Source organism: Aptenodytes patagonicus, chromosome 3 (assembly GCF_965638725.1).
Source record: "Aptenodytes patagonicus chromosome 3, bAptPat1.pri.cur, whole genome shotgun sequence".
NCBI classification, from domain to species: Eukaryota; Metazoa; Chordata; class Aves; order Sphenisciformes; family Spheniscidae; genus Aptenodytes; species Aptenodytes patagonicus.
The window spans coordinates 106,146,184-106,159,884 of record NC_134951.1 but is presented as its reverse complement, the minus strand read 5'-3'; the positions used below and the strand labels follow the sequence as shown (position 1 = coordinate 106,159,884).

The following is a 13,701-nucleotide window of genomic DNA, read 5'->3' as shown; positions in this document are numbered from 1 at the left end:
GGTGTCCTTTCACCCCTGAATGAACCCAAGCCCTCAGGACCAGCTAGCAATTTGGTAAAGCCCTTGTTAATTCATGCCAGGCACAAGCCAGCCTTCTCGCTGGGGACCACACGCCGGAGAAGGATACTGCAGCATCTTCATGTAGGTCTGTATTGCCTGGAGCCATTCTGGGATCGACATGGAGAGCTTGTAGTTTGGCACTGGCGGCACTGAGGGCTGGACACAAAAAAAGATAAAGAGGTTAGACAGTTACCGCTCCCTGCAGAGCAGATAAGTGATTTACTTGGGCAGTGGCATGCGCTTAGTGCAATGCAACGCGGCAGCACAGATGGCTCAAACCCCACGTGAACTCAAGCATTGGGCAAAGTCATCCCGCTGACAACAGGGGCTGCCCGTGCACTGGAGCCAGCCCCATCCTGCTGGTGTGGAAAGGCCAGGGCAGGCCCCCGCCACGGCAGCCTGCTCGTCCTGGCCACCAACATCCCTCAAACACTGCCCTATGTGGGCAGACAGTCCAGCACTGAAGGCAAACGCTTCCCATTTTTCCCTTCTAGCACAGGGCAGTTTGGATGAGCAGAGTCCCAGCACTGGCTCTGCTGTCCTCTCTCCCACAAGAGGATATTTCAAGTCTAATTTTTGGTTTCCTCTACCATGACAGAAAGATAAAAGGAGACAAGGATCTCAAGCTGCATAATTTCCCATCTGCCACATGTCAGCAGCACACTTGCTGGGCAGAGAGTGCATGGTACCTAGAAGACCACCTGGGACCCAGATATTTAATGATATTAAGACACTTAAAGATATAGACTGGCACCGTAATGGGATTTTGGAAAAATCCCATAAGACATCTGCTTGTGCTTAAGCACTTTAAGAAGCCGGGCCCTCAATCCATATTTAATCCCCACAGCTACGTGGCTCCTGAGGCTGTAACCACGCAGGAAAGGGGCAGGGCCTTGTCCCAAGTCCCCTTATTTTAGGGGTGAGACTGCAAAATACGGGGTCAGCAGATGTTAAAGTGGGCAGAGTGGCTAAAAGAAGTTAGTACAATTCTCACAAACGTAGTGGAGGAAACAGTTTATTTAAATATTAATGCAGACCCAAATTCAGGAACCAGCAACTTAGGCAGCCGTGACACAAGGCGCAAAGGAAAGCGTGCAGCATCGTGAGCAAGCATCATCACAAGCAAGGCTTGTGACATCGTTACAATAGTTTGAAGATCATAAAGTGAGATATCACTGTTCTAAAGACACTTCAAGTCAGCGACTACAGATAAGAAAAGCAAGTTCAGGCGGTACAGGGCCATCTCTGCCACACAGACTTTCCTCTCCGGCTCCCACCTCCACTATGATGGAGGGATTGCGTGTTTGCTTTCAGCGAGCGAGCACCAATAATCCCAAGACGACCAAAACCCAACATTTACTACATGTAGCTAGTTACTACAGTCAGATAGTAAATACACCTCGGAGAAGGGAAAAAACTCAAAATAGACACTCCTACATTATTGGCACACAGAAACATATTTTAAGTGGCAAGGAGACAGATGGCCAGGCCTCCAGCATGCTGCCGCCATCCCCAGCGCCACATGGGAGACAACCGCACACACACAGGTTTTCTCTCCGAACAAGTGGGAGTTATGAGCAAGGTTCATTAACGCTTCTTAATCACAATTTCCACACCTAACCTCTTCATTAGAGGCAATTTTTTGGTTTCACAAGTTCCTTCCGTCCCCAGACCCTTTGGTCTGGACGAATTATCCACCTGTCCCTCTCAGCACTAAGGCAGGCCTGGACTCAACGCACCAGACAAGACTCGAGTTTCAAGAGCAGCAAGCAGCTGAAAAAGGGAATTAAGGCAGGCCTGTCAAATCCTTCCAGGGGTAGTCATTCCTGCTCTGATATAAACACTCCTTTTAATCAAAGATAAAAAACTCCAGGTGCACAAGTTGCACAAACATGACACAACGTGCCAAGGCAAATGGGAGTCCCAGCCAGCAAGACTCCTGGCTGCTGCAGAGCTGCTGGGGGGATAGCACCCCTTTCCCAGCCCTCCATAAAATGGAGGCCCCTGCCCTCGCCCAGCTATGGGACAGGAGAGCATCCCATAGGGACCGCACCAGTGTGGAGGGACGCAGCCCTTGCTGTAACCCACAGCGGCCACCCTCGCCATGGGGGTCAGCTTTGGACCTCCATGCGAGGTGCTTCCCCATCTCCAAGGCGGAGGACAATCGTGTCAGCCACTGGGGCATGCTCAGGTAAAGAGAATCAGGGTTTTCCCAACGGCTGACACGTATCCCATCACCTGTCGGTTAAAGTTACCTCGGCAGGCCTGCCGAGCCAGGAGGCACAAGTCCCTCCAGATCTCAGGCAACGAGGGAGAAGCAGCCACCGGTCTTCCCCCGCACAGGACAGCGCTCTGCTCTCCTCTTTCCAGTGCTGGGTGGGCAGTACGCGCCACCATGCCGCCAGCCGGGCAGCAGAAAGCCACCCACTGCTCCCACTCCCTCCAAACAAAACCCATTTTTTCCCCCCCCAAATTCCTGCCCCAGCTGCAGGACCACCAATCCTGGGCACCCAGCCAGCACAGAGCAGAAGCCAGGGCTGCGCAATACCTCAAGCGAAGGAAAGCGCGACATTGTTGTGGTTGAGGCTGCAGCCCTCCAGCTACTAGTGCACATCCCGGCGCAGCAGCCAGGAGCCAGCAAGGGTTTGTAGCAGGAGGGCAGAGCTGCCGAGAGGAAATGCAGACACAGCACTACAGACTATGAATTTATAAAGCCAGTGAAATTCAGAGACCAGGCAGACGAAAGGACCTTGACCCAGTATCAGTATTTCCAAGCAGCTCCAGAGACAGCAGAGCCGCTGCAGAGCAAGACCTCATGGCAGAGCTGGAGACCGTCATCCTGCAGCTGGAAATGCTGTAGTCTCAGTTCACCGCAGACATCCTGTTTGAAACTTGTCTTGCCTGACTCCACTGTGTCTCATTTAATGACCAGAAAGTCATTTTCTGCTAGCTCACCCTGCAAGTACGCTGTTACTTAGCACGGATGAAGCCGGCAGGCTAGAGCCCTCAAAGCTGGTGAGATGCTTAATTCATTAAGATCTACAAGTATCTCCAAGATCACAGGCCACGTAAAGGATTGTACAGCCCTTCCAAACTGGGAGCCTGCGCTTTTGGCTCAAGCCAAAAATCAGAGGTGGGGGGTGCAAGCAAGGGACCCCTCAGGTTCCAAAATTGCCCCCCTTGCAGACAAGCCGGCTTTTCCTGAGGACTCTTCCTCCCAGGAGAGATGCAGCCCTGCACCCCCGCAGTTTGCATTTGTTCCAGCAAGGACAACCTCGCCAATACAGTAAGAAGCTACTTACCACACTGCATGTATGATCGCCGCGACTAATACCAAGATGATTAGAGCAATCAAGCGGAGCTTCTTGGGGAGGGGATGAAAACTCTCTCCCATCACTAGGGATTAAGAACAGATCAGATGCAGAAACGGAGCAGTTGCACACACCACTCACTCAGCCTCCACCAACTACCAATGCAAGTGGATTACAAGCCATCTTCTCACAGGCACAAGTTTCTCGTCACTCCCAATCAGCACTACCTGGTCTTTTGCAGGGTGCCACATACCCAGCAGCAGAAGGCAATTAAAAAAGCTGTACCATCATTTAAGGAACAACTCTCCCCTCACATTCCTACTTTGACCCAGAAATTACCATCACAACTTTAGCAACCCACTACCACTTTGTAGCAAACAAACCTGCTCCTAACCTTCATTTGCTCACCTGAGCTGTGCTGGCCTTAATAAGGACCAGGTGGTCCTCAAACTACCCTCTGACCCCAGAGGTCCCAGGCTTAGCCAGCAAGTGCCAGTTAGTCTCAGGGGACACCAGGCCTTTCTGCTCTTGAAGAAGTTAATCACTGCGACAGGGAGTTTGCTGCCGGACACTGCTGGAGGAATGCAGTACAACTCTTGCAGCACCCTCCACTGATCAGCAACTAGTAACTAACATCAAATGATTTAGCCAAGCAGATTTCAAAACATTTTTTCCTCCTACCCAGCTTCAGCACATACCACACCAAGTCAGCCTCATGCTTCGGCACTGAGGAAGAAGCCGTGGGTCGTGCTCTCTGGGGTGCTCCAGCACATTGGAGCCACTGGCAGGTCTCTCACCAGATGCTTTGTCAGTCACTACAGGTGTCACCAGTAAAAGTTACATGCTTTAGAGCTGGAAAGTAAGGGAAGGAAATCAAGTCCAGTGTGTGCTTTGCCGTCTCTTAACACCAAACAGATCTGCAGGCCGTTTAGACCAGTGTTAAGCTGGTCACGCTACTGAAACAAGAAGTTCTGCCCTCTCCCTGCCCCTTCATTTCTACCTCAAGTGCTTGTGCAAGTATGAGATGAACCACACCAAGGAACTGCAAACAAACCCAGCATAACCAGATGATTCTTTAGCTGGATCTGCTCCCCCATCCAAACAAAGGCTGATGCCAGCACGAGGGAAGCAGGGGAACAGAGAGGAAGAGATTGCCCCTATTGCACTTCTCCCTTCTGCAATGTCTGGTTCAGCAGATGAAAGGCCTTTTCAGCCTGCGTCTTATTTGACAAGCGCCTTCGCAAGACGGCTCTACTCAATATACTTTCAACTTCTCCACGCACAGAGTTTTTCCTTTCTACCCCACATAAAGAACAAGGATACATATCGCTGACAACTAGGACCGTGACGATGCCACCCCAACCATCTCACCCCAGCATGCAGAGGGGTACGAATCAACGCTGACTTCAGCGGTCAGCTCAGATTAATGCTGCTTGGTGGGAGAAGTGAATCAAGCTCAAAGTCTGCCAAAGACAATAGTGTTAAAGACATTGTGATCAGTAATTCAGTGCAGTGGTGAGAAGCCTTGGAACATCAGCAGACAACAACATTTTATTTGCTGGCTGGAGGAAAAAGACTTGGGTCAGGCAGAGCTGTTTGGAGCATGTACCAAGGAACGTACAAGACAAAAGCATTCGGAATCTTTCCATGTACTGGAAATGAAGTGTCTGAGTTTTAAATCCCTTATTACATTTCAGGAGAGAGGCTGTGTTTTAGGAAATGCCTGTGTTCCAAAGAGCTGAGCAAAATGTGCTCTAAATTGCACAAAGCGCTTCATTCAGTCCCCGAAGATTTCTTTTAATTCTTGTTTTCGGCTTTTTCCTCCCCAAGACAAGACAGTAATTTTCTTTCTACTTGTTTCCCAAGACACCAACTCCAGCTCCTAAGCATCGCGCGGCACACGCCCCCACACCCGTTTCGTGTATTTTCAAATAGCAGGCGCTCCAGCTTTCCCCTCGCTGCCCCTCGCAGGGGCCGAGAGCATCCTCGGGGCTGAGGCGTGACGCCCTCCTGCCCGGCCCTTGTGTCTCCCCGTTCCCTCGACGCCCACAAAGCTCAGCAGCCGCGGGATGTCTGGGTTGGGGCTTTGTGGCACCCTCCCCTTTTTTAACGGGCGGACGGGGGCTTCTCCTTACCCGAGCCAGGCGGGCGGCGCTCCGGATGGCCGCCGCCACGGCGCCGCCGTCGGGGTGCACCCGCTCCACGTACCCCCACATCCGCTCCCAGGTCTGCCCGTCCATGGGGAAGCCGCTCTTGTTCACCAGGAAGAGCGACCCGCCGTCCCGCTGCTCCTCCTCCTCCGAGCCGCCGCCGCTCCCGCCGCCGCCCGCCGCCCGCGGCTGGGCGCTCCGCGACCGGCCCCCCGCCTTGCCGACCGCCGCACGGCGGGTGCTCCCAGGGCCGCCGCTGCCCGCCGCCGCGCCCGTCATCGCCCCGCGGCCATGCCCGAGCCCGGGCGCGCCGCGGGGACGGCTGCCGGGAGGTGCCCCGCGGCCTCGCCGCCGCCCGGGCCCTATATATATATATATATATAAATATATATAAAAAAATTTTAAAAAGTGTGTATTACGTGCGTGCGGAGGAGGCTGAGCGCGGAGGCGACCCCCCCCCTAGCGGCGGGCGCCCGCCCGCCCCGCGGCACGGCAGCTAGCTCGTCCCGGGCGCCCCGGCCCGACCCCGCTCGCCCCGGCCCCAGCCGCGCTGGGGGCGCGCCCCGCGCCGCGCTCCATGCCGCCGCGTTACCACGCTACCAGCCGCCCGCCCGCCCTCGGCGCGCTCCTATTGGCGGCCACAACAAAGAGGGGCGGGGCTCGGGGGGTGGGACGAGCAGTGACTGGCGGAGACGCTGTCTGGAGGCGCCCCCTGCGGGGCGGCCCGGGTCACCGGAGCCAGGCGGCGCAGTCCGAGCCCCTTCTCCCGCAGCTGGCCGGCGTGGGGCGGCGGCTCACGGCCCGCCGTGCCGTGCCGTGCCGTGCCGTGCCGTGCCGTGCCGTGCCTTTCATCCCTGCCCCCCGCTGCGTGAGGGGCCCTTGAAAATCAGACTCTTCATTGAAGAGAGGTGGGCTGCTCCCTTCTTCCTAACGGAGCTGGAAAATCATTGTTAACCATCGAGTGTTACAGTGATGACAGGGATGAGTGGCTGGGGTCTCATTGCAGCCCACAGCCTCCCTTTGCCACGGACGGCTCACGGATTGTTGCTCATCCTCCAGGGGAATATTTCCTGCTCTAGTGGAAGGAGCACTGAGTGCCTGATCCCTGAGTAGGAGGGAGGGTCGTCACAGTGCGGCCTTTCTCTGTTTTGCTGCCACACAGACTGTCAGGGCTGGGCCATGAGTCGGAGCACAGCCCGTTATTCAGGCTGTCTCACACAGTGGTGATGTTCTGTCTTGATCCCCTGCAGCAGTCAGAGGTACCTGCCTCACACATCTGCGCACACTAACGCCACAGAAACAATAGCGTCTGGTCCTCCTCTGCTCGTACCCGATGTGATGGAGCTGTGTCCGAGAGCAATGGGGACCCTGTCTCTTCCCCCAGGGCTTTGCCCAGCTGTGTCGGTGGCCTTGCAGCACCTCCCGGGCAGACGACTCCCTGGCTGCCACTGCCATCTCCACCACTCAGCTCAGTTCCCTGATGCTTATTTCCATGCTTGGAGGGGTTCTTTTAGCTCTTTACATCAAGCACAACAGTGTCAACCTAACACAACTCCTAGAGCTAGAGGTGACTCCCCATCACAAATAAGCAGTAGTCTGAAAAATGTTGTTCCCATCCCCTGCCCATGCACTCAGATACTGCTCCCGCTCCGATCTCCCCTGCTCCCAGCCAGGCTGGGTGCGTACCTGTGCATCTCCTCAGCAGCTGCAACTACTGATTTTCATCTCTCACTGTAAAGAAATGTCTCCAGTGCCCTAATCAGCTTCCTGAAGGCTCTCAGGAGCCACGGGTGTATGTTGAGTTACTAATCGCTCTCCACTGGAGTTGACGTCTCTGTGAGTCCTACCAGTAATCTTCCCTGCCGCACCCTGGCCACGCGGCATGCCTGAATCTCATCAGGAGGTTTAACATAAGGGATGCCAGAGAAAGGCTGTTCCATTAGCTAAAGCAAACCAAGGGTTTCAGCTCACACAGCTTGCCCAGTGTTAGGTTTGAGCCTAGGAGACTTTGCTCTAGCGAGCCCCCTGAGCTGAACGTGGGGGCTCAGTGTGTAAATGGCGATGCAATTTGGGGGAGAGGAGGAAAGGTCAGAGTGAGTTTAGAGCTGCTGTGAAGTCTTCACCCTCACCGCTATGTCCTGCGTTTCCCTAATGTTCAGGCAAACATCACAACCAGAGGGCAAATGTGCCCCTGTGCCTGCCAGAGGCGATCTGCACCCCCCTGCTGGTTTTTGGAGCAGGATCCCAGGGGAGGTGCAGTTTCTCCTTCCGGAGCGCAGATGAGGCTGCACATCGGTGAGATGTGAGAGCACCAAGATGAGCTCCAGATGGGAGCTGATGAGGCACAGAGACCTGGAGAGGCTGCAGGTGGCTGCAGCCATGGAGGAGAGGGCTCTTGAAGAGCAGAGGGAGGCTCAGGCAAGGCAAAATGAGGAAAGGGGGGCTGAGAAAGTGTGCAAGTTCGCTGGAGCAGAGCCAGGGGAAAGCTTGAAAATCATTCAGGCCTGCATCTTAGGACTAATGGGACTGCCCAGGGGCACGCTGCGTGTGACAGAGCCTGGAGCATTGGGATTGTGCAGCAGAAAGTCATCATCAAGGACGCTGATACACAAACTGGCAGCCACGTAAGCCCCAGAGCCTTGTTCACTGTTGGAACAGGCAATCGTGGTGAGGCTGCCACAGCCTCGCTCAGTGCTGCTCCACTGCCCAGAGCAGCTAGGAACCCTCAGATCACACCTTCCTACACCCACCCACTTGTTAGGCACCCTGGAAGTGTGAAGACCAGAGTGATGCTATGTGCTTTGCAGTTCAAAGCCTTCTGCATCCACCATGCCAGGGCATGCTCTGTGCCAGAGGGAAGGAGTCTCCCTGGCCAGGCAGGTAAGGGGCACAGCAAGGTTGGGACACCACAGCCCTGTCCATAGCAGCCCTTTGCAGCACCCAGACCCCTTCCAAACGGGACTGAAAGGAAAAAAATCTTATCAGCTCCTCCTTGATGCTCAGGATGAAGAGGGACAAGTTGAACTCCCAGAGGCCAGCCAGTGTGCCCAAGGCCACCTGTGGGCCGGACAGGCAGGGCAGAAGTTAGCTGAGTTCCTGAAGCTAACGGCAACTTCGAAACAGCCTAAGGGGATAAAAGCAGAGTCCCCAAGTCCCCACAGCTAAGGGAAAGCCTTAATTACACTCTTCCTAGCTACAAATTAGAGTAAAAATAGAAGAATGCTGCTTTGGTTTAGCCCAAGCCCTCCCCAGTATTAGTCATGAGCAGACATTCAAGATGAGTAAGAGCAGGGCGGGATATGCAGCGTGTCCCCCTGCATCCCCCCCAAGCATCTGACAGCTTTCACCTCGTGGGACCACCTAATTTTGATATCGTAAGTCTCAGCAGAGCTGCCCTGTTTCCTGTTCTGTTCACAGCTCTTCCTCCGCCCTGCCAGTGCTGACCCTCCCCTTGCCCCCAGGCTGCTGCCCGGCCCCGGCTCCAGAGCCAAGAGCCTTTTGATTTTGAAATCCAGTCACTTTGCATGGAGGCACCTTTCTAAAGCTAGCTCCGAGTAACACCTCGAACCTACGGTCTTGTTCCTAATGCAGCGCATGTTGCTACCACAGCTGCTTTCTGTGTCAAAGGAACTAATTTGATCATAAAATCATGTAAGAGGGTTTTAACCTTCATTATTTCCAATTGCAGACTAATTTAAATGCAGTATTCAAAAGGCCCTGCAGCGCAATTACACAACCAACTGTGGGAAAATTAATGGCTCTTAATTGTACCATGGCAGCAAGGTGATACAGCATCAGCACTTTTTTCCAAGAAGATTTCTTCTCCAGAAGTGTCACCTCCGCACCCCCCTCAAGGGGTCCCACTAGCTTCCCCAGCAAGCATCTTCTTGCACACAGCGATGAATTCAGCCCTGCCGCGTAGCAAACCCTCACTGCCCTGTGATATTCCATACACACAGAGGCTGTTTATTTATTTGGGAAAATACTTCCTCTATTACCCGTTGTTTCCAAGCAGCCCTTCTTGCTGGCTCAGTGCAGGCGCCAGGAGCGAGCAGGAGAAGGCTTCCCTGGCCAGCGGCTCCAGCCCGACCCGGGCTCAGGGCAGGGACCTGCTGGCTTTGCTGGAGAATGGACCACTGGTGTGACAAGTGCCTGTGAGGTCTCATGCACTCTTTCCTTCTATCAGATAGGTGCAAATCAGTGGCAGCGTGATAGATCTGGACCTGTGCTGTTATCCAGGTCGGCAAAAGTGGACGCCAAGTGCTCCATACTCAGTGAAGGTTCCTGTACCAGCACTGAGCATATGAGAGGCAGGTCAGTTACTGGTGAAGCAGGAAATATGTCCAGTACCTCCACCTGGCAGCAGTCAGTGCAAAAGCCTGAAGCCTGGGTACAAGAATCCCCAGCTTGAGTGCACTCTTCTGCTAAAGCTGGGCCAAGGATCTTCATGGCCTTTTCTGAATTTAGGAACCACTGTATGTCCAGAAAAGCAGCAGCAGTCTGAAACCGTTAATCCTATAAATGTGCTTCAGCTTTGCAGAAGGGGAGGAGGAAAACGGGTCGAAAAAGTTTGCCTGCTGTAAGTGAATTGCATTATTGCTCTGCAAACACTAGCCCATTTCCTGAAAAGACTACAGTGACCTTGTTTGATCCTTGAAAAGGAAAATAAAACTTGTTTGTTTGGGGCTTTTTCTCAAACTGGAAGTTATGCTGGAATTGGATTGGGTTAGTAATGAAATGCGAGGTAAAACTGTGATAAGGATGTAACCGTGGTAATATGGGAATGGCTGTTGATGCAAGTTTGCAGGAGTGATTTGCGTAACCACTAAGAACGATAACTATGTATTAATCAATGTGGTCATTGGGAAAATAAATATGTAAAGTAGACAAGAAAAAAAAAAAGAAAGCTATAAAAGGAATGCTTCAGGGTGCGCTTCTTTGGAGCTTTCCCCAAGGTAGCCCTTTCTGGAAACTCAACACACTATTTATCTTGCAATGGTCTAGCAGAAAAAACAGCCATCAGCTGCTCTGGCTTTAGCAATAAAGAACATCAGCAATATCTTTTGATTTCTGCCTGAGCAAGGAGGAGGACCTCCTGCAGTAATTCTACTGCAGCAAATATTACAGTGTTTATTTTAGATGGGTTTGTTTAACTGGGCTCCAGTTGATCTCAGGCTAATCCAACAGGCAAGATTTCCAGCATAAAAAAAAAAAAAAAAAAATCGAAGTGACAGGAAAAGCCTATAAATCAGGCCTCCTCAAAACCGTTTTGCAAGTTTTCTCTTTCCACCCCTCATTGCAGGTCAGCATGTCCTACTTGGCCTGAGCCTTTGCTGACAGTGAAATAGCCCTTCCTCTTCCGTACTTATTATAGTCACCTCATTCTGATCTACAACTGATAGCATCAGATACAGATGAAATTGTTGTTTCTCACTAGTACAGCGTCAGCATCCCTATTAGCCTGCCTTACTCTTTGCCTTGTTCCAAGGTTTCAGTCCCAAATATTGCTGTAGCTTGGAAAATATTTACATCAATACAGTTTGCTGTGAAGGTCTTACTTGCCAGCATAGCACATGATTTGGTCTTCGCAGCAAGCTCTGCTTATAAAAACAAGGAAACACTAATGTAACCTTCCATAAATCTCAGCAATCTATCTTTTCTGGACTAATTACTTCTTCTTTAACTTTCAGTCAGAGGGTAAACTACCCAGCACAACCACTTCTCTTCAGGGGAACTGCATAATAAAAGTACAGGTAGTAAAGAAAGGCAGTGGCTAAAAAAAATGCTGACTCTTTTCAGCAATCGTCAGCACCTGCAGCCCTTATCACAGGGGAGCCGCTGGTGGCGGCACCAAAGGTGAGAGGCAGGACTTAACCTCCACTGCCAAGCGAGCACCTGAGTCATCCCCACCTGCAGGGAAAGAGGAGTGTACTGCAATACAACCCCTGCCTGCTGAAGATTAGAAGCACAATTGTTGGTGCTGTTTAGAAATTGGTTAAGCAACGTAGTTCTGTTATGGGATACCCTGTGCCCCCTAGGAACAGTACGATGCCGGTTAGGAAACACTCTGAACAAACGTCGTCCTTGTGTATTAAAGTTCCTCAAACGCGTTGTCTTTCCAGGCAGTACTTGAAAGTGGACTGAAAAAGTGACTGTTTAGCAATAGAATATGTCACAAGCCCAGAAACCACAAGCCCTTAAATTTAGGTGCTGTGTGAAACCTGCAAAGAGAGAAATGCATGATACATTGTTCTCAATGTCATGGTACAACAAGATATCATCACAACACTGATGATTTCATCAAACAGTTTTTGATCTGAAGCATCACTTCAAGCATCTCTGGAAGGCAGTGCTCTGCAGACTAAGATTCCCCCTCTCTAAGAGAACGACTGAACAGTAGTCAAAACACTGCAGGAGCCCCTGAAAGTGAGAGTAAAGTTCAAATATTGCGGTCAATTAAAAAACGTAAAGCTCTTAAGGGAATTACAGTCATCTGGAACAAAATAATTTTTTTCAGTCATATTTGTTGTTTGCCATCATGTGAATGATATTAATCTTCAGAGGTAACTAGCAAACTCGAGAAGCCTACAGAGCATTTTCTGACCTTGTAATCAAAACCAGGAACGTCGTAAGTGCGGTGACACAAGCTGCAGACTTCAAGGAGGCTCCATAATGCTCTGTGTCCTCTTCACGCACACAGACATTTCAACCCTCGTGAGATTCTCACAGCTCAAGCCTGAGCAGATGGAGTAGGTCAGAGGAAAATCACACCGAGCATGGGGGTCTTTGCTCCCCAAAAGCCAATGGACCTCCATATCTCTATTGGCAACAGTCTGGTTTGGGTAACTTTGTCAAACTTCTGAGCCTCCGAGGGCTCCTTTACCCTTTTGAAGCTTCTGTGGAGCAGTGACAAGATGAGAAATCATGGGATTTCTAGGCTTTAGGCATTAGCCTCTAAGTGAATTTTAGGCTTTTAGCATTAGGCCCCCCCTAAGTAAATTTCAGTTGTTCTCTGGGAGCAGAAGATACATAAATTCAAGTCCCATTTCAAGTTAATCATCCAAGGGTGAGTCACTCTCACCCTAGCGTGACAATGCCTCTTCATTCAGCACAGGATGAAGGTTTTGTCTAACACCTGTAGGGTTGTTCAGAATTAGCTGATGAATTATTCTGAAGAAATCAAGTTACCTTCCAGGAATTAACGGAGAAAACAGCATGTACAGGCTTAGAAACTGCACTGTTATATTTTAATTTCTTTTTCCCTTGGCAGCAGCTGGACAATTTAATTTCTAAAAGAATAAGTAACTTTGCAGTCATCTGCAGTCCCTCTTCTACCTGATCCAAACTAGTGATCAGCATCTGAGCAACTTTAGGACTGCCCCATTTGGAAAAAAAAATTGGGAAGTTTCCGGTTCAGCCCAGCACAGGCTGGGAAAACTTCTGAAGCCTTGAATACTTCCCTGGGTTTTTTCCCAGCAAAGCAACCCGTGCCATAAGAACTGGGGTTAATCCCTGACATCCCTAAGTCATGCTGCTCACCAGGAAGCTGGGTTTAGTACATGCTACGTAAGTTTTGAAGCACACACAAGTACAGGTAGAACATAAAGACAGTTAAACCAGTAAGAAATTGCTATTACAGTGATAAAACAGACATCATAAACCAAAGTCACCTAGGCATGGAAAAAGGCGGCTTTTAATTACACCTTCCCATTTTCCAAAATCAGCTCACACTAGGATGCACATTCACTGCCTCGTCTACAAAGCTGATGAACTCTGACCTGCGGAGCTGCAGCCGCAACAACAGCACTTCTGGGCTCACATGAGGCATCTTAAGCAGGTTTTTTTAAAAAATCAATTGCTTTCATGATAGTTTTCTGTCTGCATGGAGTTTACAGCTTTTGTAGGGTCGCCTCTGTTTCTAGAACTCATAACGCAAGGCCACAATTCTGACAATGCCCCTTAGATATTATTTACAAGCTTTTTTAATGGCCTAAGCATTGTTACAGGCAGCAGCAGTTTATTGAGAAAACACTGGAAATCAGCATCCTAGAGGCTGAATTTTGACCACACCCGATATTAAGCAGGTATCACCCAGCCTCACAAATCAGTAACTATGCCCAGCCACTGCCAGTACTTAGCCTTTTTTTTTTTTTACTGCAACATACCTGCTGGAGTCCTTT

The 13,701-nt window shown here is 51.0% G+C and overlaps 1 protein-coding gene across 3 annotated transcripts in view; it reads right to left on the bottom strand.

Annotated features, from left to right (window-relative positions):
* Positions 1-5,602, bottom strand: part of VASH2 (vasohibin 2) — a 36,409-nt gene extending 30,807 nt beyond the window's left edge. For all 3 annotated transcript variants that reach the window (XM_076334546.1, XM_076334545.1, XM_076334547.1), the window contains exons 1-2: positions 5,507-5,602; positions 128-216 (exon numbers count right to left, since the gene is read on the bottom strand). In XM_076334546.1, the coding sequence (XP_076190661.1) occupies positions 128-216; positions 5,507-5,587 (170 nt within the window). In that variant the 5' untranslated portion in view covers positions 5,588-5,602. The remainder of the gene's footprint in view (positions 1-127; positions 217-5,506) is intronic.
* Positions 5,603-13,701: the final 8,099 nt, after the last annotated feature.